The sequence below is a fragment of the Cervus elaphus genome, chromosome 5 (assembly GCF_910594005.1).
Source record: "Cervus elaphus chromosome 5, mCerEla1.1, whole genome shotgun sequence".
Classification (NCBI taxonomy): Eukaryota; Metazoa; Chordata; class Mammalia; order Artiodactyla; family Cervidae; genus Cervus; species Cervus elaphus.
Window position 1 is genome coordinate 118447456 of NC_057819.1, and position 25760 is coordinate 118473215.

General features: G+C 44.9%; 1 protein-coding gene across 5 annotated transcripts in view; it reads left to right on the forward strand.

The window, feature by feature from the left end:
• The window catches only part of MYL4 (myosin light chain 4), a 35864-nt gene that overhangs the window by 4773 nt on the left and 5331 nt on the right, over positions 1-25760 (forward strand). The window contains exons 1-4 of one of the 5 annotated variants that reach the window (XM_043904947.1): positions 8212-8260; positions 9967-10022; positions 17868-18024; positions 21690-21717. In XM_043904947.1, the coding sequence (XP_043760882.1) occupies positions 17902-18024; positions 21690-21717 (151 nt within the window). In that variant the 5' untranslated portion in view covers positions 8212-8260; positions 9967-10022; positions 17868-17901. Of the gene's footprint in view, positions 1-8211; positions 8261-9966; positions 10023-17491; positions 17639-17867; positions 18025-21689; positions 21718-25760 lie in introns of those variants that run through there. The other 4 variants (XM_043904948.1, XM_043904945.1, XM_043904944.1 and 1 more) reach the window with 4 other exon arrangements.

Consider the following 25760-nt stretch of genomic DNA (forward strand, 5'->3'; position numbering starts at 1 on the left):
AGGCCTAAGTGCCTAGCTGTCAGCTGGATAGCTCTCTCTGGGTGTCTCACAGGTACTTTGTTCAGAATGGAACTCCTCACTCTTCTATTTGAATTATTATCTGTCCCAGTTTCTCCATTGCCCAAGCCTGAAACCACTCTTTAATAACCCTAATGTCTGGTCTCAAAGCTCTGCTGATTTTACCTCCTAAATGTACTTTATTTTTATTTTTTTCTAAATGTACTTTAATGTTTCTTCTGCCTCAGGTCTCACCTCCCTCCAAAAACAAGTCTAATCGTGTCAGGACTCTCCTCCCCACGCTTCTCCACTACTGACCTAAAACAAATAGACTGCCAGTTATTGCTTCAGCATAAAAATGGGTTTATTTGGGACAGCAAAGAAGTGCAGGGTCTGCAACCATGGTGAGCCATGTGCAAGTCACCAGCAAACAAATGGAGAAGGAGAACTCTTTTATGGCAGGGAAAAGGAAATTGGGAGGGCTATAATAAATAAAAAAAAGTCTATGACTCTTCTTTGGTTGAGTTATATCAGTCTCTCATTGAGTGAGCTCTTGCCAGTAAAGAAGAGGAAGTCTTTCTTCTTCCTATTGGACTCTCTTATTGTCTGGGGGTGTGAGAGCTCCCTCTTCTGGTCTCCCAACTCTATTTTAATTGAAGTTTCTTTTGATTAACTTCTTTTTTTTTAAACATTTATTTGCACCAGATTTTAGTTGAGGCACATGGGGTCTTTGATCTTTGTTGGGGCATGGGGGATCTTTAGTTGAGGCATGTGAACTCTCTTTTTTTTCTTTTTATTTATTTTTAATTGAAGGATAATTACAATATTGTGTTGATTTCTGCCATACATCAACATGGATCAGCCATGTTGGTATACACACGTAGGTATACATATGTTCCCTCCCTCATGGGCTTCCCTCCCACCTCCCAGCCCATCCCACACCTCTAGGTTGTCACAGAGCCTTGGTTTGAGTTCCCTAAGCCATACAGCAAATTCCTACTGGTTGTCTATTTTATGTATGTTAGTATATGTTTCCAGAGGCATGTGAACTCTTAGCTGCGGCATGTAGGATCTAGTTCCATGACCAGGGGATCGAACCTGCATCCCTAACATTGGGAGCAAGAAGTCTTAGCCACTGGAACACCAGGGAAGTCCCCTGATTAACTTTTTACTTGCCCCAATTCACGATTTCCCATTGTTCTCAGGATATAGTCCAAAACCTTTTAACTAGTCTTAACAGGGCCATCCAAGGTCCAGTCTCTGCTTCCTTATTCAGCCTTATCTCACTTGTTTCCCTCTTATACTATATATTCCAGTGAAGGAGATCAGAAAATGCCACTTTGGCATGAAGATTATTCTGAACTGAAAGCAAGGCAACAAATATAGATATTTTTGCCCACCCACCCCCATCTGCCTAAAAGCAGACAAAATTCTCCTTTGTGAAGGTGTTTCCTCTCCCCTCTCTGATAAAAGAAAGAGGAAAGCAACCATTATCACTGGAAACAGAGCTGGCACTGACTTGGTTCTGCACCAAAAAACCTTATTAAAATAACCTTTATCTTCCATTAGTTTCCCCATATATTACCTTTCCATAATATACCACCCCTAGAAGCCCCAACACTATGTCTTGTTACTTCTCCACAAATGTGGAGAATCTTCTATGCTAAGATGATAGGTAAGTCTCAGGTTCTAACCACCTCTTTAAGTTATTTATCACTGAATTCTCCTGTGTGTATGCATGTTGCATGTGTAAATAAAATCTTGTTTTTAAAATTCTGGTAATCTGTCTTTTGTCAGTTTAATTTGCAGGCCCCAGAGACTGAACTTATGAGGATAGAGGGAAAAGTCCCTGCCCCACCCCCCCACCCCCACTAGCTACATGGAACTTCTTAACCCACTTTCTTGTCCCAGAGACATTGTATATATGTCCTGTCCCTGTCCAGATCCTCTAGTTCAACTCTTCACTTGACTAGCTCTACCCATCCTCCAAATTTCACTTCTTTAGTTTTTTTCTGACCTATTGGAATACAGGGATAGTTTGGCTATCTCTGCTTTTCCTTGAGTGCTAATGTACTTGTCATTACTGTTATCACCCTTTACTGTGATAACTTGTTTAATTGTCTTCTTCCTATCGAACCCATAAGCTTCATAAGGAAAGAAGCCCTGTTTGCCTGTTCCAGGGTGTATTCTCCACACTTAGTATAGTATCAGGTACAGGCAAACCTTGGAGACATTGTGAGTTCTAATCCAAACCATCACAATAAAGCAAATATCAAAACAAAGCAAGTCACATGAATTTTTAGGGTTCCCAGTACATGTAAAAGTTATAGTATACTATAGACTATTAAATCTGCAATAGTATTATGTTTAAAAATGTACATACCTTAGCTGAAAAATACTTCAGCAAGTAATAGTAGTAACAGCAAAGATCACGGGTCACAGATCACCATGTCTGCTTCAGTCCTGTCTGACTCTTTGCAACCCTATGGACTGTAGCCTGCCAGGCTCCTCTGTCCATGGGATTCTCCAGGCAAGAATACTGGAGTGGGTTGCCATGCCTTCCTCCAGGGGATCTTCCAGACCCAGGGATTGAACCCACATCTCTCACATTGGCAGGGAGATTCTTCACCAGTAGTGCCACCTGGGAAGCCCCCAGGTAGATCACCATAACAAGTATATTAATAATGAAAAATTTCAACTATTGTGAGAATTACCAAAAATGTGACATAAAATGAGCAAATGCTGTTGGAAAAATGGTGCCAATAGATTTTCTTGATGCAGGTTTGCCACGAACTTTCAATTAGTAGAAAACACAATATCTGTGAAGTGTGACAAAGCAAAGTGTGATAAAATGAGGTATGTCCGTGTTGTTGTCTAGTCTGTTAGTCATGTCCAACTCTTTTTTGACCCCATGGACTGGAGCTTGCCAGGCTCCTCTGTCCCTAGAATTTTCCAGGCAAGAATACTGGAGTACTCCAGGGGATCTTCCCAACTCAAGGATCGAACCCGAATCTTATGCATTGGCAGGCGGATTCTTTACCACCGGGAAAGCCCTGTATGCCTGCAGAATATGGGTATTCATTTTTTTATTTGTTTAATGAATAAGTAGAATAAACTCATTCCGTTCATATTATTAATTTTTGTTTATTGATTGGTGTTATGTATGGAGTGTTTGTTTCCCCCACTCCCAATTCATATGTTGAAGCCCTAACCCCTGGTGTGGCTGTGTTTGCAGAGGAGACATCTAAGGTTAATGAGCTCATAAAAGTGGGGTCCTCATCCGATAGGATTAGTGTCCTTTTAAGAAGAGACACCCGAGAGCTCACTCTCTTTTCTCTACCACCCTCCCCTGTGTATGTTCATGCACCATGGAAAGGTCCTATGAGGACATAGAGAGAAGGCAGCCATCTACGAAGTTAGGAAGAGAGATCTTACCAGAAGCCAGATTTGTTAGCACTTTAATATAGCTATAGATATGTATATCTATATATATATTTGGCTGCATTGGGGTCTCAGTTTTGGCATGCAGGATCTTCATTGCATCACATGGGATCTCTCGTTGCCGTGCACAGACTGTCTAGTTCTGGTACAGGCTCTGGAGCATGTGTGCTCAGTAATTTCCTAGGCTTTAGTTGCTCTGGTAGCTCAGACAGTAAAGCATCTGCCTGCAATGCAGGAGACCTGGGTTTGATCCCCGTGTCAGGAAGATCCCCTGGAGAAGGAAATGGCAATCCACTCCAGTACTCTTGCCTGGAAAATTCCATGGACGGAGGAGCCTGGTAGGCTACAGTCCATGGGGTCGCAAAGAGTCAGACACGACTGAGCAACTTCACTTTCTTTCTTTCTATAGTTCCTTTTGGAGAAGGAAATGGCAACCCACTCCAGTGTTCTTGCCTGGAGAATCCCATGGACAGAGGGGCCTGGTGGGCTGCAGTCTATGGGGTTGCAAAGAGTCGGATATGACTAAGCAACCAACACACACACACACACACACATGGAATAACTGATCATTTCAAGATCGAGAAAGGAGTATGTCAGGGCTGTATGCTGTCACCCTGTTTGTTTAACCTATACACTGAGTACGTCATGAAAAATGCTGGCCTGGGTGAGTTACAAGCTGGAATCAAGACAGGCAGGAGAAATATCAACAACCTCAGATATGCAGATGATACCACTCTAATGGCAGAAAGCGAAGAACCAAAGAGAAACTAAAGAACCTCTTGATGAGGGTGAAGGAGGAGAGTGAAAGAGCCAGCTTAAGACTAAATATGAAAAAACTGAGATCATGGCATGCAGCCCCATTACTGCATGGCAAATGGAAGGGGGAAAGGTGGAAGTAGTGATGGATTTTCTCTTCTTGGGCTCCAAAATCACTGCGGATGGTGACTGCAGTCATGAAATCAGAAGATGATTGCTTCTTCACAGGAGAGCGATGACAAACCTAGACAGTCTGTTCAAAAACAGAGACATTACTTTGCCAACAAAGGTTCATATAGTCAAGGCTCTGGTCCTCCCAGTGGTCACGTGCAGTTGTGAGAGCTAGACCATAAAGAAGGCAGAATGCTAAAGAATTGATGCCTTCAAACTGTTGTGCTAGAGAAGACTCCTGAAAGTCCCTTGGACAGCAAGGAGATCAAACCAGTCAATCTTAAGGGAGATCAACCCTGAATATTCACTGGAAGGATTGATGCTAAAGCTGACACTCCAGTATTTTGGTCATCTGATGCCAACAGATGACTCATTGGAAAAGTCCCTGATGCTGGGAAAGATCAAGCGCAGAAGGATAAGAGGGTGTCCTAGGATGAGATAGCTGGACAGCATCACCGATGCAATGAACATGAACTTAGGCAAACTCTGGGAGATAGGGAGGCCTGGCATGCTGCAGTCCATGGGGCTGCAGAGTTGGACGTGACTGGGAGACTGAACGACAACGACAATAAGTTCCATGAAGGCAGGGACTTTGGCTTCTCATGATATCCCCATCACCTAGCAGAGTGCCCTGTACAAGTATGAACAGATTTTAAAATAAATCTCTAATCATTTTTAATATCTGATAATTGAATGGCTTGACCACTTAATTTATCTCTTACTGATCATAATTTGATGCTTTTCTTTTTTTTGGCTCCACCAAGCGTCACATGGGATCTTTAGTTCCTCGGCCAGCGATCGCACCCACTACAGGGGAAGCATAGATTCTTAACCACTGACCTTGCAGGGAAGTCCTGTGATGCTTTTTAAAAAAAAAACTTTTTTTTTTAATGTGGACCATTTTAAAGTCTTTATTAAGTTTTTTACAATATTGCTTCTCTGCTTTTTAAGTTTTTTGGGGCACTGAGGCATGTGGGATCTGAGCTTCCTGATTAGGGACTGAACATGCACTCCCTGCATTGGAAGGTGAACTCTTAACCACTAACTAGTCAAGGAAGTTAGTGGTTTTGATGCTTTTCTGACTTCCCCTCTCTGCTTTCCTGGTGGCTCAGACAGTGAAGAATCCACCTGCAATGCAGGAGACTGGGGTTCAATCCCTGGGTCGGGAAGATCCCCTAGAGAAGAGAATGGCTACCCACTCCAGAATTCTTGCCTGGAGAATTCCATGGACAGAGAAGCCTGGCAGACCACATCCATGGGGTTGCAAAGAGTTGTACACAACTCGGCAACTAACACTTTTCCCTTCTCTGGATATAGAGGGCCTTGTCCCTCTATATGCTGGCCTTGTCCACATGTTCTTGAGGTATTCAAAGTCAAGGCAGTGTCTGAAAAGGCTCATCAGAATATGCATCTTGGTTGAGGTGAGCACTGAGATGTGCTGCAGGGTCTAGGGCTCAAGGGCTCTGCAAACTCAAAGGGAAAGCGATAAATGGCAGGCAAATTAACTTGTCTGGAGTGAAGGCTATGTAAGCTTCTTTGAAATGGCGATGTTGGGGACAGTTGATAAGCTCTGGGTTCCAGGCTGATGACTTTAGACTGATAAAATAGACCCAGAGAGATGCCAGGGGTGACAGAGCTGGGGAATGACCTCATGAGAATGGAATCGGAGAAAGATTATGTTAACAGCTGAGGATTATGTGAAGTGGAGAAGAGAGTAGGGGCTGGGAATGCAGCAAAGAGGCTCCTAGGCAGTGTCAGCAACTCCCAGCTTCTATTATGGCAGGGTCCTAGATGGTTGATGGAAATGGAAATGGTTCTGAGTTACTCATTTATGGTGAGAAATATTCTTATCTAATTCCTTCTCCTTAGGGCATTAAGGTTCTAACCAGAAGGCAGCTTGATGAGTAAAGACTTTGAACCAAAAGAGTGAATTGGATGATCTTACTGACTATTATCTCCTTTTCCTCAGAAGGGGCACATATGTCTGACTGCTAGGTGGTGCAGTGGTGAAGAATCCGCCTGCCAATGCAGGAGACACAAGAGATGCGGTTTGATTCCTTGGTTGGGAAGATCCCCTGAAGTACGAAATGGCAACCCACTCCAGTATTCTTGCCTGAAGAATTTCATGGACAGAGGAGCCTGGTGTGCTACAGTCCATGGGGTCTCAAAGAGTCAGATACGACTAAGCACGCATGCTAGACAAAAAATATCTGTATCATTTGGAGAGGACACCAACCGAATCATAGATTCTTTGTTTCTCCCTTTTCTAGGTTCTAGGGAGGCTTTCACTTTTCTCTAAATAAATTGCACAGCAATGGTTTAAACACAGACTTGATTGACTCCAGTCTTGAGTATACACCATAGTTGTCTTAAGTAGAAATTGTTATTATTGTTTATCTGTTTTTGTGTCACAAATATGTGATTTGGGAGATGGGTGATTAGCTAGGTTTAAAACATACTGAGTTTGAAGCTCTCAGGTGAGAAATGTCCAAAAGTCAATTGAAAATGTGAAGCTTGATCAATTTAGGAAGGAACCTGGGACTTGAGATCTTTTTCAGGTAGGATTCTAAGTGCTTTCTTTTTGGGGGTTATGTTACACCTCATAAAACTTAGTGAGGCTATTTATCAGTACATTAAAACTGTACATTTGCATCCTCTATACCAAAAGGAAAAGGGGAGTGGCAGAGGATGAGATGGTCAGATAGCATCACTGACTCAATGACATAAATTTGAGCAAACTCCAGGAGACAGTGGAGGACAGAGGAGGTTGGCATGAGGCAGTCCATGAGGTTGCGAAGAGTTGGACACGAGTGAATAACAACAGTCCTCCATACCAGACAGTGAGCTCCCTGGGGTCAGGGATGGCCTCTTACTCATCTTAGTCAAAGTACCTACCTACTGTGGGTGCTCATTAAGTGTTGAATGAGTGAATGAGAGTAGTCTGGATAAAGGAGATGAAGGAAAAGAGGATCAGTGACAACTTTAGTGTTGTAAGTACAGAGAAGGCCTTGAGGTATCTAAGACCACAGATCTAGTCACAGAACAGTCGTCAATGGAGTGCTAGGGAGGAAGTCAGAATTCAAGAAGTACAAGAAGAAGCTGGTGTAAAGGGAAACCGAGAAAAGAGAATCATCTTTAGAACTGAAAGCACATGCTGAGAATAAATGCCTGCTAGGAGTCTGAGTCGCTTCCTCCTTACTTAAAGCCATCCATACTCTGGGTGCCAGGCCAGCTCTTCCACTGATGCCTTCTTGCTTCCATGCTCCCTGGAGGGGGTGCAGCAGGCCTCCCCTAGAGGGAACCCGCATCAGCAATTTCAGCTCCTACCGTTGCTGTAGAGTAGCGTCCTAGCTTCTTGTCCCACGTCTGCCATGACTTACAGTGTGACCTTGGGCAAGTCATCCCCTTTCCTCTGGGCCTCTAAAGTCCCTGGCAGCTGTCAGGATGTCTGGGAGAACACAGTTCGGATGACTGGTGAGAATTCCAACTTGCCCTTTGCGGCGTTTCTTCTATAAGTCGCCTTGCCAAACACCAGCTGTCCTGGGCTCTGCTTTTGGTCCTCAGGCTGACTCTCACCCACCCGTTACTGGGCCCCTCCCGGCGTCCTTCTTCCGCAGTGCAGTTCACAGATGCGCCACTAGGCGGCACTGCCTTGACCTCAGCACAGAAATTCGCTTCAACCATTGAGGCCGACTATTGAGTGGTGAGGTCAAACTTACGTGGCATTTTCCATCGGAACTAAAATAGCCGAGGAAATGAAGTTTGAGGAAACGATTTAAGTGCTCTGAGAGCCAGTGCTACCGTAATCCTTGAAATTTTGATTTTAGACGCCTTTCTACTTGTTTTCTGCTTTTACCTCAGGTGCCCTGGGCCTTAAGAGTCGCTGAGACTTCAGGTGACTCATTGCTTTTTTTTTCTCTTTCCTTGGTGGCAAGGAATCTCATATACAGAGGACTGGGTTAATCACTCTCCTTGACTTATAGCCTTCTTTCATCAGTGGTTCATATAAAGCCTCTCTTGTTTAATTGATTATTCCCTCTTATCTCATTACCCCTTCCATCTAAACTACACTCAGCATTATAGCGTTAGGCAACCATCAGATATTTTTAATGTGTATTTCTTTTGTTTATGTGTGTTCTTGAATAATAGGTAATGCTTCTAGTATGAATGTATTTTAAACTTTTTCATGTATTTTATTCCATCCGGTGTATCCAAAATTTTATCTCAAGATGCAATCAATATAAAAATTACCGAGATATATTACATTTTTTTTTGTCTTCAAAATCCACTGTGTGTTTTACTCTTACAGTGTACCTCAATTTGGATGCTAAATTTTCATCAGAAATACTTGAACTGTTTTTAGACCATAAAATTGATATTGAAAAGTAGATTCATGTACACGAGTTGTTCCAAGCATGCTTTAAAATTTTCCAGTAACTGAATTAAATACCAAAAAAACCCCACTTTCTTTTAATATCTGCATCCAAATTGACAAAATTGCTTTATTTTGTAGTTGATTTAACTTTGAAGCAAAAGCATATATCAGTTTCAAAACTATGTCCAAGATAAGTAAATTTACCAACTCTCCTGTCAATCAATATTATTCACATGAAATTTAAAGAGATATTGCATAAATTAAAAAGCAACTCTAAGATGTATTAATACCAACATTTAAACTTTCTTGTTGTTTTTGTAGCCAATTTACATAATACTATATCTCCTGCATATTTATGTTAGAAAACTCTGCACTAATTTGTACTATGAGAAATTTCAACTTTAGCATAAATTCTCATATCTGTCTAGCTAATTTGCAAATAAGCATTTTCTTTACTTGAAGCTTCAGTTTTAGCTCCTTCATAACCAATATGATATCAGTAAGATTGTATGCACATTTTTTCCCCCAATTTTAATTATTTTCCCTACTTCTCTTTTCTTACTGGAGTATAATTACTTTACAATGTTGTGTTAGTTTTTGCTGTCCAACGAAGTGAATCAGATATATGTATACACCTATCCACCTCCTCTTGAGCCTCGTTCCCACCCCAACCCGCCCTACCCCATCCCAACCATCGGGATCATCACACAGCACTGAGCTGAGCTCCTAGTGCTACACAGAAACTTCCCACTGCTGCTGCTGCTAAGTCGCTTCAGTTGTGTCCGACCCTGTGCGACCCCATAGACAGCAGCCCACCAGGTTCCCCCGTCCCTGGGATTCTCCAGGCAAGAATACTGGAGTGGGTTTCCATTTCCTTCTCCAATGCATGAAAGTGAAAAGTGAAAGTGAAGTCGCTCAGTCATGCCGACTCTTAGCGACCCCATGGACTGCAGCCTACCAGGCTCCTCCTTCCGTGGGATTTTCCAGGCAAGAGTGCTGGAGTGGGTTGCCATTGCCTTCTCCAAACTTCCCACTAGCTATCTATTTTACACATGGTAGTGCATATATATATATATATGTATATATTTTTTAATTTATGGAAGTGTTATCATGGCTTAGATCTCATTCAGTTTCTCACTTATCACTGTGATCCTTTTGTGTATGCATCTAATCCTTTGCTTCTAACTGCTACATACTCTTCCATGGTACCTGTGCCTCTTACCCAGGGATTCCCAGTGATGGAGACCCAGATTGCTTCCAAGTCCTGCCACCACAAATCATGGTAAGGTGAATATCCTGTTCATGTCCTTTATGATCTTATGTGAGGTTTTTTTTTTGGATGTATACTTAGCTTGATTGCTCTTCTAACCACGAAGCACTACTGCTTCTGTCCCTCATATTTCTTAGCTTTCCTGTTTCTTTGCTTTGCTTTTCTTCTTCTAGGATATATTCTCTCTTTTGTCTTTCAGTTCCCTAATATATTTCCCAGCTGTATCCATTCCACTAATTTTCAAGTCTACTGTGTGCTCAATTTTAGTTATTCATTTTTTATGCCTAACATTGCTTATTTTATTAAAGTTGTTTTCCCTGTTTCAACTATTCTACTTTTCCATATGTGATATTTCTGTTTGATTCTTCTTTATGTTTTCTCATTCTGGTGTCATATTGGTAATATTTGCCTTGATCTCTTTTGAAAGCGAAAGTGTTAGTCGATCAGTCACGTGCAACTCTTTGCGATCCCATGGACTGTAGCCTGCCAGGCTCCTCTGACCACAGAACTCTCCAGGCAATACTGGAGAGGGAAATCATTCCCTGCTCCAGGGGATCTTCCTGAACGAGGGATAGAACCTGAGTCTCCTGTGTCGCAGGCAGATCTTTTACTGTTTGAACCACCTTTAACATGTTTATTAACCTACTTTTAAAATCTTGATCTGTTCTAGTCATCCTTCTACTTAAGGGACAATCTGTAATCAAGTGGGTGGAATCCATCTGAATTAGTTGTTCTCTTCACCTGTCTTGTTATTTTGCCCATGGGTACATAGGTTGCTCTGTTCAACAATGTGTACCAGCGCCATTTAGCTCAGGGGGTGAGGGTCAGGAGTGGATGAGTCCTAAGACTGAGAATCCCAGGCATCAAAACTCCCAAGTCAATCAGACCCAACCCCACAAAATAACTCCTCATGTCAGACATCACCCTTTGCCCCCCACCTCCCACGGGAGAAGCAACCTTAGGGGGAAGTGCTTCTTAGATTGCAATTCACTTGCTTGGAAAGTTGAGGGGATGAGGAGAGGAAACAACTGTCCAAAGTTCAGTTCCCCCTCCTGTTTTTGATTGGCTCCTCATGAGCACAGTGCATCTTCAATGCCCCGATGTTACCCTTACCAGCACCTGGATCAGTGTTTCTTTGTTGTTGTTTATTTGTTTTACAGAATTTTGTTGGGGAATCATTGACATACAATAATAGGCACATACATTAATTTGTACAGTTTGATAAATTTTGACTTTTGTGTACACTCCCTAAACTAACAGCCCGATCAAAATAGTGCATTTATCTATTCATCCACCCTGAAAGTTGTCCACAAAGTGATAGGTAGAAGGATAGATTTTAATGCTCCAGGGCAGAAAAAGTTCATTGATAACTTTTTTATTTTTAAATATATTAATTTTATTTTGAAGTATTTGATACTTAGAATATATGTAATGTTTATGTAAGTTATGAAGCATAAAACTAGTAACCATGAACCCATCTCTCACTTTAAGAATTATAACATAAAATAGCATTGCATTTTAAAAAATGTTTTTATTGTAGTAAAAGTCACACAAAACATACTAGTTTTTTAAAACATTTATTTATGACTGAGTTGGTCTTAGTTGGGGCTCTCAGGCATCTCTCTAGTCGCGATGTGAGGGCTCTGGAGCATGTGGGTTCTGTAGTTGCCCCAACGCAGGTAGAATCTTAATTTCTGGACCAGGGATTGAACCTATGTCCCCTGCATTGGAAGGTGGATTCTTTTTTTTTTTTCCCCACTTATTTTTATTAGTTGGAGGCTAATTACTTTACAATATTGTAGTGGTTTTTGCCATACATTGACATGAATCAGCCATGGGTTTACATGTGTTCCCCATCCTGAACCCCCCTCCCACCTCCCTCCCCATCCCATCCCTCTGGGTCATCCCAGTGCACCAGCCCCGAGCACTTGTCTCATGCATCCAACCTGGACTGGCGATCTGTTTCACACTTGATAATATACATGTTTCGATGCTGTTCTCTCAGATCATCCCACCCTTGTGGAAGGCGGATTCTTAACCACTAGAACACCAGAGAAGTCCCGAAAACATACTATTTTAACTGTATTTAGCCGCACAGTTCAGTGGCACTCAGTACACTCGCATTGTGTAAGCCAGTAGTTTGAGTCCTGAAGGCGATGTCACATCACTGTCCTAAGAAATTGCAGAGAAGAGCGATGAAAACCTCAGACACTTTTTTTTTCTCTCATTCCACAGCCATGCCTGGCCACCTCCTGCCATAAACCAAAGCCACCCCTCACTCGCACCAGTTCAGAGTGGGGTCTCCCTCACCCAAGGAATATCTCACAGTTTTCTTCATTTCGTGGTATTTTCTGTTTATAATTCTTCCACAGTTGACCTTGGGGGGGTGGGGCACCAGTCACACTGGTTCAATCAAGTTTAAGGATGTTGAGCACTTGCTCTGTGCTAGGCACTAAGCATTATCACCTGTATTAACTCATTTAATCTTCACAGTCACAGGTTATATTAGCAGCCCCATTTTACAGATGGGAAAACTGAGATATAAAGAAGTTAACTAAGGGGACATCCCTGGTGGTCCAGTGGCTAAGACTCCACGCTCCCAATATAGGGGCTAGGGTTTGATCCCTGGTCAGCGGACTAGATCCCACATGCACAACTAAGAGTTCTCAGGCCACAACTAAAGATCCTGCATGTTGCAACTTAAAAAAAAATCCCACAGGCTTCAAGAAAGATAGAAGGTCTGATGTGTCGCAACTAACATCTGATACAGCCAAATAAATAAATAAAATAAGTTAACTAGTTGTCTAATTGGCAAATTAATCAGGACTCTAACCCAGGACTCTAACTTCTGAGTGGGTCCTTGCGGCAGAGCCTAACTTGTCCAGTGCCCTCTATGGGGACAGATAAAAGCAGTGTTGGCCAGGGTTTGCCCCGTGATGTCCAGCTGATGAGACACTGGCCAGACGAGAGGAGGGGGGTGGTGACAAGAACAAGGCATTAATAGCCAGGCCTGTTGTCAGCAGCGTTTGATCCCGGGCAGGAGGCTCTAACTGATCTCTCTCAGGGCAGGACACAGCGCTGGGTGGTCAGAGGCGAAGGGAGGAGGATGTGTGAGTGTGTGTCAGCTCAGCCCCGTCAGTCCGGTGGTCTCCGTCCTCCCCTGTGTGTTTGTCCAGATTCGACATGTGGTGTAAGCTGATTGGTGTGAACTGTTCTGCGTTTTCCATCTCCTCCTCCTGTTGGCAGCATGTGAGTGGCTGCACCCACTCTGGCTGGGGACCATGCCTCCCTGGAGGCCGCAGTCAGGCTGCCGGTTCTTGCCACCTCTTCTTTCTTTTGCTTTGATTGGTCAACACGTATTGATGGATAAAACCCTGCCATAGGCCCCCTGAAGGGTATTCTCAGGAGTGTGTGTGCGCTCAATGGTGTCTGACTCTGGAATCCCATGGACTGTAGCCCACCAGGCTCTTCTGTCCATGGGGTTCTCCAGACAAGAATACTGGAGTGGGTTGCTATGCCCTCCGGGGGGAATCTTCCCAACCCAGGGATCGAACCCCCATCTCTTCCGTTTCCTGGAAGGTGGATTCTTTACCACTGCGTCACCGGGGAAGCCTCAAGGGTATTCTAGGTGGATGAGATTGGAAGCAAATGGCAGTGACTGTGAGGCAGAATGAGGACCATAAGAAAGTGGAACCTCCGATCCAGTTCCTGGGGTCTCATGAACTGTGGGCATCACTGAGTTTGAGTAATAACAAGGCTAGTGTCAGGTATCTTGACTCTTGATGCATGTTTCTTCCTGGGAAACCATAGCTCCCCTCTAGTCACTTCTGAAGTGCTAGCCACTTTGTTTTTAGCTGGGGTTGCTTAACGAGAGTCAGAAATTGATTTGAGGAGCGTCTCCTTCCCCACTGAGGTTTCAGGCAGGCAGGTTCCTCGTCTGAATGTCGCTGACAGGCAGGCTGCCTGGCCCCAGGGAGCTGCTACATGCTTTCTGAGCCACAAATATTTCACTCTGTGGGTACCCAGCAGCTGCCCTTCCCCTCTCCTGTTCCCTTCCACCTCTTTCTCGTTCCTAAACCCACACCTTACAATCACATTAGCCACTGCCACGTTAGTCATCCCTCCCTCCTGGGGGCCCCTCTCCTGCCTGTCTTTTTGGGAAAGCTGAGAAACCAGAGCCCACCTCTAGCTTCCTCTGCCTCAGAACGCAAAGTGAAATTGACAAGTCTTGTTGTTTCCTCTGTGCCAGAGATGGCTTGTGGTGCCTAACTAATATTTCATACAAAAGCTGGAGAAGAAAATGTTTACTGTTGAGGATCCTGAGGGTGCTGGGCCCAAGATTTAGAAATGGCAAAATCAGGATTCAGACCTGTGCTTGTCTGCCTCCAAAGCCCATGCCTTTTCTGTGTTTCCAGATCCCCCAGCCCAATTCAGCGTTCTCAGCTTTCTAACCTCAGAGCTTTGTTCCCAAGAAGGCTGGACACTTTGCTTTACCTTAGAATTGAAAGCATTAAAAAAAAAAAAAAAACTTAAAGAATAAATAAAAGAGGAGAAAAAAGAAAAAGAAAGGAAAAGACAGCCTTCTAGCTGCTTGTCTTTTGGCGATCATACTTCTTCCCAGAATGGTTAGAATAACTTGTTCTTCTATTCAACTGGTTATTTTTAAACCTTTAAACCATAGAACTATATCCTAGGAAATGACTGTGGGGCCTCTAGCATATAAACACGCAGGAGTCATACTGATTGAAGTGGCAGGGGTATGTCCCTTACAGCCGGAAGCCAGTTAAGGAAGCCTTACATATCTGTTGACCCCTGAAAGCTCCTGATTATCTCTCATTTTAGAGATAAGGAACCTGGGGCCCAGACGGGGAAGTGGCTGGCAGTCAGAACTAGTAATGTCCGGCTCTTGTAGCTTCTGGCCTGCAGCTTGCTTTCTTTCTTTTTTTTTTTAATAATTTTGATTTGTGTATTTGTTTTTGGTTGCACTGGGTCTTTGTTGCTGGGCAGGCTTTCTCTAGTTGCGACAAGCAGGGTGTACTCTTTGTTGTGGTGGGCTGGTTTCTCGCTGCGGTGGCTTCTCTTGTTGCGGAGCATGGGCTCTACCTCGGGGGCTTCAGTAGTTGCAGCATGCGGGTTCAGTAGCTGTGGCTCCCCGGCTCTAGAGCACAGGCTCAGGAGTATTGGCTGTGTTGCTCCAGGGCATGTGGGGTCCTCTCGGACCAGGGATCGAACCTGTGTCTCCTGAATTGGCAGGCAGACTCCCGTCCTCCACTGCGCCATCAGGGAAGTCCCTGGCCTGTCGCTTTCTACAGTGTGGCTGTCTCTGCACCTCGTCCAGGAAGGGAATGTGAGTAGGGGCAGAGAGAGAAGGAGAGACTGGGCTTCCTATTCCCTCCTTCCTCGTCACCAACAACCTGAGCTCCCAACACCCTTGGAGGAGGTGGTCAGGGAGAGGACAGCTGGGAATACTGAAGGGTGCTAGCAGGTGACAGGAGTCAGAAGGAAGATAGAAGGCAGAAGGGGTAGGGGGAGGAGAAAAGAGCCAAGGAGCCGCCATGCCAGCCCAGGACGGGACGGGCCTAGGGTTTGGGCCCTGGCCTTGCTCTAGGATCCCTTGGATTTGTCCTGGTCCCCTTTCCTGGATCGGTATCTTTTTAAATATGTATTTATCTATTTGGCTGTGTGGGGTCTCAGTCAGCACAGGGCCTCCCTAGCTGTGGCATCAGGCTCAGCAGTTGTGGCCTGGGCCTAGTTGCTCTGCAGCACATAGGATCTTAGTTCCCGAGCAGGGATAGAGCCCACATCCCCTGCCCTGCAATGCAGATTCTTATCCACGGGACCACCTGGTGAGCCCCCTGCCTGTTTTCCTTGGAGGCGTCTCTGCTCACCGATGGAGGGAGCGCGTGCAGGGTACAAGAGGGGCAGGTAGTGTAGGAACACCACGTGGACACAGGGAGCCGGGATTAGCCGGCCCCGCTCTGCCCATGAACAGCCGAAGGTCTCACGGTAGCTCTGAAGTCTCCTGGGCCTCAGGTTCCTCGTCAAACCAGGTGGGATGAGACGATCTCTAAGGGCCCTTTTGACTCTGATGCTGGCACCTGGAGCCTGTGCTGAGGGAGCCCAGAGAATGGGCAGATGCGGACTCCGGAGCACCAGGTGTTAGGTGCTCTAGAAATCTTGTTTTATAGGAAAGGAAACCGGACCTAGAAAGGCTCTGACTTTTCTGCTTCTCTCAGCTTTATTTCTCTTCATCCTCTGAACTATAGAGCTGTAAGATTCAACTCAAAGCAATTCTATGCAGTGGATAAGCTTTTTTATCATTGTTTTTCTGAGCTTTTTAACTTTCAACTTTTTTTTTGTAACAAAAACAGTACATGCTCGTAAAAATTTCCATGAATACAGGAAGTGAAAAAACTAAAAAACTGAAAATTGCTGTCATCCTCCTGTCCTTACCCTTCGAGTCCCCAGGGGTGTCTCCTGTTGACAGTTTGGTGTGTATTCTTCCTGACATTTTCTGATGAACCACAAACATACCTGTCCCCCACTCTATGGGATTATAGTATCAATTATTCAAGCATAAGTCTTCCCATGTGGCACAGTGGTAAAGAATCAGCCTGCCAATGCAGGAGACACAGGTTTAATCCCTGGGTCGGGAAGATCCCCTGGAGTAGGAAATGGCAACCCAGTCCAATATTCTTGCCTGGGAAATTCCATGGACAGAGGAGCCTGGTAGGCTACAGTCTATGGGTTGCAAAGAGTTGGACACAACTGAGCATTCATGCGCTGCATTGAAGCATAAACTTTAGAATCAAACACACCTTTGTTCTAATCCTAGTTTGTAGCTCATTAGCTGAATGGCCTTGCTATTTGACTAGTTTTAGTCTCATTCTCCTCATGTACAAAATGGGAGTAATAGTAATATCTACCTTATAGGATTGTAGGGAAGATTTAAGGAAATTTTCTATGAATGACAGTTAACTACAAGTGCCTGATACATAGTAACACACACACACACACACACACACACACACACACACACACAGGGGGCACAGAGTGAGTTACGGGTATAGTAAAAATGAGACTCAAGTTTTCTGACCTCTAGTCTCATTGACTTTCAGCCAAACTGTCTGCTTCTCACTCTGTCCCTGCTGGGCACAAGTTACATGCTCCATTTTTGTTGAATGAATGAAGCTGTAGGGGGTGAACCCAGTAATCTGAGGTCTGCGGGGGTTCCTGGGGAGCCACCTCTGAGAGATGGAGGGTTTTACCCTGTGGATTGGGAGGGTGTGAGACAGTGCGGGTTGGCCCCACCAGCTGCTGCTCCGGGGCTGCAGGCTGGAGTTGAACCTCAGGGCAGAGCCGAGGCCCCAGAGTGGCTCTTGGCTTAAAGGATCTTGGCTTAAAAGGAATGTGCAGTGGGCTGCCTCTGCTCAGGAGGGGCTAAAAAAAGCCTGGCCCTCCCCTGGGCTTTGTGTGAGGGTTATCAGCTGCTCAAGTCAGCTCATCTCTCTGGCTGGACTCTGGCATTTTTGAGAGGCTCTGTTTCCCTGGCCCCTCTGGGCGTCCACCAGTTGACAGGAAGGGGTCAGCCTCCCTGTCCCCGAGGTGGAGGCCGCGGGGCGTGTGAGGTGTGGGGGGAAGGGCCGGGGGAGGGGGCTGGTGGCCCCAAACCTGGTGACAATGCTCAGTTGTCCGCTGTACCCTGCTGGTGTTTCTTCCTTTTATAGTCAGCAGCAGTTGCTCTCACTCTCACCCAGCCCCTCTCTGGGGGCTCCTGCCCAGGATAAAAGGGGCAGGAGGCGGCCCAGGCTCCCATCTCATCTCCCCGGCGCTCCACATCTCTTGATTCCTTCCTAGATCCCACCTCCTCGGAAGAGCCCAACAGGACAACATGCCTCCCAAGAAGCCTGAGCCTAAGAAGGAGGTGGCCAAGCCAGCCACAGCCCCGACCCCGTCTCCTGCCCCACCTCCTGAGCCCCTCAGGGAACCTGCCTTTGACCCCAAGAGCGTAAAGGTGAGTGAGCCTTAGCCATTGGGATGAGGGTGGGCTGACATTCAGGGTTCTCTTGGCCCTGGAGCTCAGAGATCTGCTTCATGGAGGCTGGACCAGGGTGAGGGCTGAGGTGTCCGCGCCCCCGATCCTAGTCCCAGGGGCGATGGAGAAGGTGCTGGGGAGCACTCTTTTGGTTGGTAGGCTGTTCTTTTGCCTCAAGAACAGCTTTCTGCCCTGACTGAGGAAGCCCTGTTCTGTTATCCGACATTTGCTCAGTAAAGTCGGAAATGGCAGGAGGTGCAACCAACCAACCACCCAAACTATTTTTCAAGCACCATAGTGAAGAAAAAAGACTGTGTGATATCTTTAAGAGAAAAGACGCAGAATAATCACTTCCAGTTTACTGCAGAGTTGATGATGTCAATAGCGAGGCAGCATGATCTCTGTGTGCTGGGGTCAGGGAAAGGCTTCACTTGCAAAGACCCTTGCAGTGGATGGGTGGTGGGGGGCAAGGAGACCCTAGGTAAGGTGAGAAGAGCCAGCTTGCCTCTCCTTTTCCCTACCCAGGTGAGCCCCTCCTGTGTGGGTTCTAGAATCATTCAGTGTTTCTCTTTCTCCCTCACTTAGAGCCCTCACTTCATAATGAGGTGTTGAGAGAGTTTTGGAGGTTGCATTGTTTGGCAGGCCATCAGTTATGGCCCAGTGGTCAGGAGGCTGGTGTTCGACTCTCAGCCCATGTTGTCTCCTTTCCTCCTCATCTGCGCTCTTACCCTGGGCTCCTGCTTGGAGTAGGCAGTGGTCTGGCCCATCCCAGTCTGAGACCCTCTGTCTCAGCAGGTGTGGGGGCTGGGCTAGGCTTCCCTGGCTGCCCCAGCCCTGTTCCCTCTCCGCCCCGCCCTGCTTGCCTCACGCCTCCAAGGAAGGCTCCTCTCCTTGGAGCTGGTGTAGACCCTGCCTGCTGATTCAGTCATTTTAGGCCTCTCAGTTATCTGGCCCAGCTGCTTAAGGGATGGAACTGGGAGGGGATGGGCCACGGAAGGAGGGGGTCAGAGCCCCCTGGAGACTGAAACAGTTTTAAGCGTTGGCACCAGAATGTAAAAGGTCAAGTGGCTACTGGTATGAAAAGCTATTAATAACTGGTTGGGAATGGTGGGCCCTTGGGGATCTCAGCCTCAGGGCAGAGCTGGGGGGTTGGTGAGGAATCAGATCAACACTACAGCTCAGGGCCTGGTTCTGTAACAAAGAGGCCAGGAAACTAGCCCCCAGAACTCTAACTGGATGACCCTTCTTGGCCCTGCCAGGGTTCTTCCGAGTGCCCGCAGCCCTGGGGGACCTGCCACCGTGCCCAGAACCGTAGGTTTAACCTATAGTCATTCCAGCAAGGAAGCAGTTAAGCAGAACTGGCTTGGCCAAGAGATGGAGGCCGTTGCCCCACCCCTGAGCTTGGTTATGGGACACTCTGAGGAAACTGAGGCAAAGGAAAAGACCTTGAAAGTCCCTGAAGCTTTTCTAGGTCATATACCACTCCCTCTATGAGCAGAGCCTAGCAAGAAAAGCTGACTATCTTCTCCTTTAGGAAACCTATATTTCTGATTAGTTCTGATAATGTACTGTTCCTGTGGGTCAACCTAGTCTGGACAAGAACTGCCTGCTGGTATCAACGGAGTGCCTTCTCTTTGGCCTATCACTTCCCCTCCATCACCCACCTTCCCCAGTTTCTTGCGTCTGGTTGCAATTGTCTTCTCCATGTCTGGGTCTTCCAGTTCTAGGAGTTGTTGAAGTTGCTTTAAAGTGGAAAAAAAATTAGGTATCTTTCTGAGGGCCATTTCCCCTCTTATACTGACCCAGTTCCTTTGCTTAGAAGGTTCTTTGCTCAAAGACAGAGCAAAAGTACAAATGAAAATTAACCAGACAAAGACAAATACTGCATGGTAGCACATGCCTGTGGAATTTAAATAAAAACAAAAAGTCAAACTGGAGAAACAGAGAGTAGAAAAGTTGTTGCCAGGGGCCAGTCTGAGGATCTAATGTAAAAATGGTGATGACGATCAGTAATACCGTATTGTATAATTAAAATTTGCTAACAGAGTAGGGGGCTTCCCAGGCGGCACGATGGTAAAAAACCTACCTGCCAACCCAGGGGACATGAGAGACACTGGTTTGATCCCTGGGTTGGGAAGATCCCCTGGGGAAGGGAAAGGCAACCCACCCCGGTGTTCTTGCCTGGAAAATCTCATAGACAGAGGAGTTCATGGGATCACAGAGAGTCAGACATGACTTAAGTGACTTAGCACAGCACAGTAGAACCTGAGTGCTCTCACAAAAATAAAATAGCAAATAAATAAATAAGGTGACACATGTATCAGTTAACACATGGGAGGAATCCTTTCACAATGTATACATATATTAAATCATCACAATGTACACTTTCAAAATCTTACAGTTTTGTCAATTATACCTCAATAAAGTAGAAAAAAATTTTTAAAAAGATAAAGCAAAAGTAAACTTCAGTCCAATGTGTGTGGTTATGACTATATATTCTGATGTTATGTTTTTATATTAATATCTCTTACATGTTTTCTCCTGGGACTTAAAGCATTGCCAAGTAAGGCAAATGGCACTGTTCCTCAGAGAGTTCATTCAAGGCATCCTTTGCCCCATTTAGGGGGTTTCTTTAGCTTTCTGGCCACCGTCACCTACACCTCTGGCAAAGTCCATCCTGGGCATAGCCACTTCCTTTCCCAACACAGTGTAACCCCTCTCCTGCTCTCCTAACTCATTCTCGCCACCTTCAGGGGTGTTCATTAATGAGGTCAGCTTCGGATGGGCACAGAGCAGCAGAACCAGAACTAGGAAGAAGAAGAAGATGCTCCAGGATTGGTTTCCACCACCAGTGGAGAGCGGATTTGAGGGGGTGGTGGTGATGGTGGATAAAGACCATGAAGTAACACATAAGATGCTAAATTAAAATGGTGACTCATGCTTGTTCATTGTCATTCATCTTCAGAGCTTTCCACCTTCTTCTTTTGTACTCAGATTTGAATTTAGGGGAAGAAAATCCAAAATTTACTCTTTCTTGCAACAAATAATTTTTGAGTACCTGCTCTATGTCAGGTTTTTTCTTTCAAATTCCCTGCTCTGTGGGGACCCTGGTTTTAAGGAGCCGAGGTACACATAAAGGCATGACTGGAAAACAGGAAGCATCCAGGGCTCGCCCACACTAGGCTCCCTGCCCCAGGGTGCCTGGGAGGGATGTGTGCCTGAAGGAGGGGCTGGAGTGGAAGGGGATGAGGGAAGGCTTCGTTGAAGGCAGTAGATTGAAAGTTAGTGTCAAGTAGAAAGGGGAGAAACCATTTACAGCTGCTAGGACGGAATTTACATTTGACCCAAAGGAATTATAATAGGGAGTTGTGTGGGCTCCGGAGTTATTCAGAGCACTTCTCTTTCCCTCTCACTTGGAGCCATCACTTCACAAGTGGTGTTGAGAGAGTTTTGGAGGCTGCAGTATTTGATAGGCTGTCAGCTGTGGCTTGGTCGTCAGGAGGCCAGTGTTTGACTCTCAGCCCATAACCTCCTTTCCTCCTCCGTGTCTGCGGCGGGTGAATCAGCAGCCCCGGAAGCCGTTTCTGCTTCTCACTGGAAGCCGTTAGCAGTCCCAGCCCTGACTCCTCTGTTTCTCTCCACAGATAGACTTCACTGCTGACCAGGTCGAAGGTGAGTACTGATAAGTCCAGCACCCCCCACACCCTCTCCGCTGTGCCTCCTGGGGAAGGGGTTGTCATGATCACCATGAGTAATCATCACTGTCGCTGCCATCATCACCACCATCACCATCATTTCATCACCATCACCAGTGCAAACCTGTATTTGAGTCAGGGTACACAAAAGCATGACTGGAAAACTGTTATGCAAAATAGCAAGTATAGGGGATTCCCTGGTGGCCTAATGGTTAGGCTTCTGGGCTTTCACTGCCAGGGTTCAATCCCTTGTCAGGGAACTGAGATCCTCAGTGCGCCTGAAAAAACAATCCAAAAAACACCCCCACCACAAACAAACAAACAAAAACAAATAGCAAGTATGGGTTTGCTCTTTGTTGACTGTTATTACTTAAGCCCTTTACATGGATTAATTTATTTCTCACCACAACCCTAAGAGGTAGGGTAGGGACCGTCACCACCCCACTTTACAGGTGGTAAAACTGAGGCACAAAGAGGTTGGGTGGACTGCTCAGTCTCTCACGGATAGTTGGTGGTGGAGCCAGGATTCCAGCGAAGGCAATCTGATTCCAGGCTTGAGTTCTGAACAGCTCTGCCAGACGGCCTGGAACATAACAGATGCACAGCAAAAAAAAAAAAAATTTTTTCTTTTCTCTACCCTAAAATCTAAGATATTTAAAAACCATCATTTCTGTTGCTGTTACTGAAAAGCCCTCCTTAGGCTACCAGCTCTCTCCCTCTGCATCATGAAGTCTGCCAAGACTCTCAGCCCCCTAGTGGTGGCAGGGCCAGCGATGTCTTGGGGGTACCCTAGTCCACCTGTGGTCTCCATCAGCTCTTCTCTCTCTTTGATGAAGACAATTTATTTTCTCAATGTTATGTAGATATTATTAAGTGTAGCTTCTAGACAAGCCCCTCAGCCCTTCTTTTGTAGGATTCTGGTGTTTTGAGAATGAAATGTTTCATCTTGTGATATCTACTTTACAGCCTCACCCTCACTGCAATTTATCCCTCTGTTTCCCTCATCAAATCACTCTTGAACAGGAAATCATACGAACTGGAAGGGACCTTGAAAGGTCACCCGATCAAACCCCTTGATTTTAAGTACAGGCTATATTTGAAAAATAAAACTAACACAAGCACATGATAAAAATTAGTATACTACTTAAAAATAAGTAATGAAAATAAAAATATTTTCCACTTGCTTTCCTTTCATGCTGATCTGCTTTCCCCAAAACAATCATTGTTAACAGGTCTACGTATCCTTTGATAAAAATATATCATGTTACACCAGTATGTATGTGTAAAGTTTACACAGATTGAGTCCTATGGTGCATACTGTCCTGCATCTTTCATTTAATATACATTTGGGTTCAACAATATATAACATAGTATATATTATTTAATTATCTATTTAAATATCTTTTTTATATTGAACACAAAAACAGTTCTACCTCATTCTTTTAAACCACTGTATAGATTCTCACACATGGATGTACCTTTTAATCCAATTAGCTCATATTGCTAGACCTTCAGATTATCCCCAGCTGGGGGAAAAATCATCATGCTTTCCCCAGGAGGCTTTCCTAGCAATGAGTCAAAGGATATGTGCATTTTATTTATTTATTTTTAAAAAATTAATTAATTAGGCTGCCTCAGGTCTCTGGGGCACGCAGAGTCTTTGCCATGTATTGCAGGATCTTATGTGATAGCTCACAGACTCTCTAGGTGTGGAGAGTTGGCTTAGCTGCTCCTTGGCATATGGGATCTTGGGGCTTCCCAGGTGGCGCTAGTGGTAAAGAACCTGCCTGCCAATGCAAGAGACATAAGAGATGCTGGTTTGATCCCTGGGTCAGGAAGATTCCCCTGGAGAAGGAAATGGCAACTCACTCCAGTATTCTTGCCTGGAGAATCCCGTGGACAGGGAGCCTGGTGGGCTGCAGCCCACGGGATCGCAGAGTTGGACAGAGCTGAGTGACTAAACACATACATATGGGATCTTAGTTTCCTGACCAGGGATGGAACCGGCGTCCTGCATTGCAAGGCAGATTCTTAACCACTGGGCCGCCAGGGAGGTGTCAGGTCTACGTGCATTTAAAATTGTAATAGTTATTGTCAAGTTTCTCCTCCCAAAAAGCCAGTTACTCACAAAAAGGGCATGATGATGGCAGATGCATTTTGAATCTAGTGAACTAAATCTGACTCCATTTTTGCATTATTCTGTTGACACCCACTTTCTGTCAATAGTCTGGAGTGCTGTGAAATTCTTAAAATTAATTTTAATGCATTTTAGTTACATATATTGACTTCCCAGGTGACTCAGTGGTAAAGAATCTGCCTGCCAATGTAGGAGACGCGGGTTCGATCCCTGGGTCAGGGAGATCCCCTGGAAATGGAAATGGCATCCCACTCCAGTATTCTTGCCTGGGAAATCCCATGAACAGAGGAGTCTGGCAGGCTACAGTCCATGGGGTTGCAAAAGAGTCAGAAATGGTTTAGCGACTAAACAATAATAACAAGTTAAATTTATACTCATTGTATATACAAACACAGTGGTACCCAGGAAGACTAGAAAATCAATGATAAAAATTTTTCATTTCCCAAGTGAGAATCCTGGTCAAAGCCAACTGGGACAGCTGGCTGCCTCTTTTCTCCATGAAGATTTTCAGGGCTGGGTCTTAACTGATCCCAGGCTTTCATCCCTCTGACTTTGAAGGCATTGTTCCTTAGGTTGGATTTGAATTGTTTCGGTTTTGATTTTGTTCCCATCTCTTCCTTTGCTCCTTGGTGAACCTGAAGATGATTTTCTTCTGTTTTGCTGGAAAGAACATGATTTGGAACCAGGAGACTTGGCTATTAGCCCTAAATCTGCCGCTGGTGTCCATGAGACTTAGTGCAAGTCACTTTTTTAAACCTGAATTCTCTCCTCTGCAAACTGAAGGTATTCGATTCTCTTCAATTCAGAAATTCTGTGATTCTTTTCAGCATTCTCTAGATAACCTCCATCTATTTGAGGATAGTCATCAAATCCTTTCTTAGCTTTGTAATCTCCGGGTGATATAGCTCCAATTTCTTTTATTTATTTATTTTTTTCCTCATAGGAGCTGGTTTCTAACTCCTGACTTCCTTCTCTGGTCCCTCTCCAGATTTCCATATCCCTTTGGAAAGGGATCATCAGCATTGCTCATTGCTCTAGCAGGCAACTCGCTACTATAGAACTTTGAGAAAAAGTTTCTTCAGAGACCATGAGTGTCATCTCTCATATTCCTTGAGATCGCTGGGCTAGTTTTCCCCCTAGTTGCAATCCTAGATTTCAGTGTCGGGTTTTTATGTGTGCTCCAGCCTTCCCAGCAGGCAGGAACATTCACTGGGACAACAGGCCACTTCCTCCTCCTCCTCTCTCCTCACTTGTTTTCCTTAATAGTTGGCTGGAAGTCACATCTGCAGTGGCCTACAAATGAGGATAATAATACCTATAGTATAAAGTTTTTGTAAATATAGATGGGGTAATTCGTGCAAAGTTATCAACTCAGAGGCTGGCCCATGATAAGTGCTCGAACCATAGGTCATCATTCTTATTATTTTCCTCTTGTTCAATCTTCCTATTATTTATTCCTGTTAAATATCATTCTTTTATGTGGAGATTGCATCTTTAAGTTTGCCCTCACTCTTTTGAATGAATTAGAAGTTCCAAAAGCCTGCGTGCAGATTCAACTACCATGTTTATCAGACAATGAATTTGTGCCAGAAGCCATGTTAATAGCTATACATGTTAAGAGTTAAATTCTTCTAACAAAGCTGTGAGGTCGGTGCTATTCCTTTTGACAGAGGAGGAAACCAAGGTTCAGTGAGGTTATGTGGCTTGGCTAAGATCACACAGTTAAGTGTTAAAATTGGGATTGAAGTCAGTGAGAGATTACTAACAGTATTGTTGGGGAACTGGCAGAGTTAAGATTTTTTACATGTGCTATTGTATTTTATTTGAATGTAATTTAAGGATCCTATGGGGCAGGTGCCATTTATAAAAGAAGAGGTTTACAG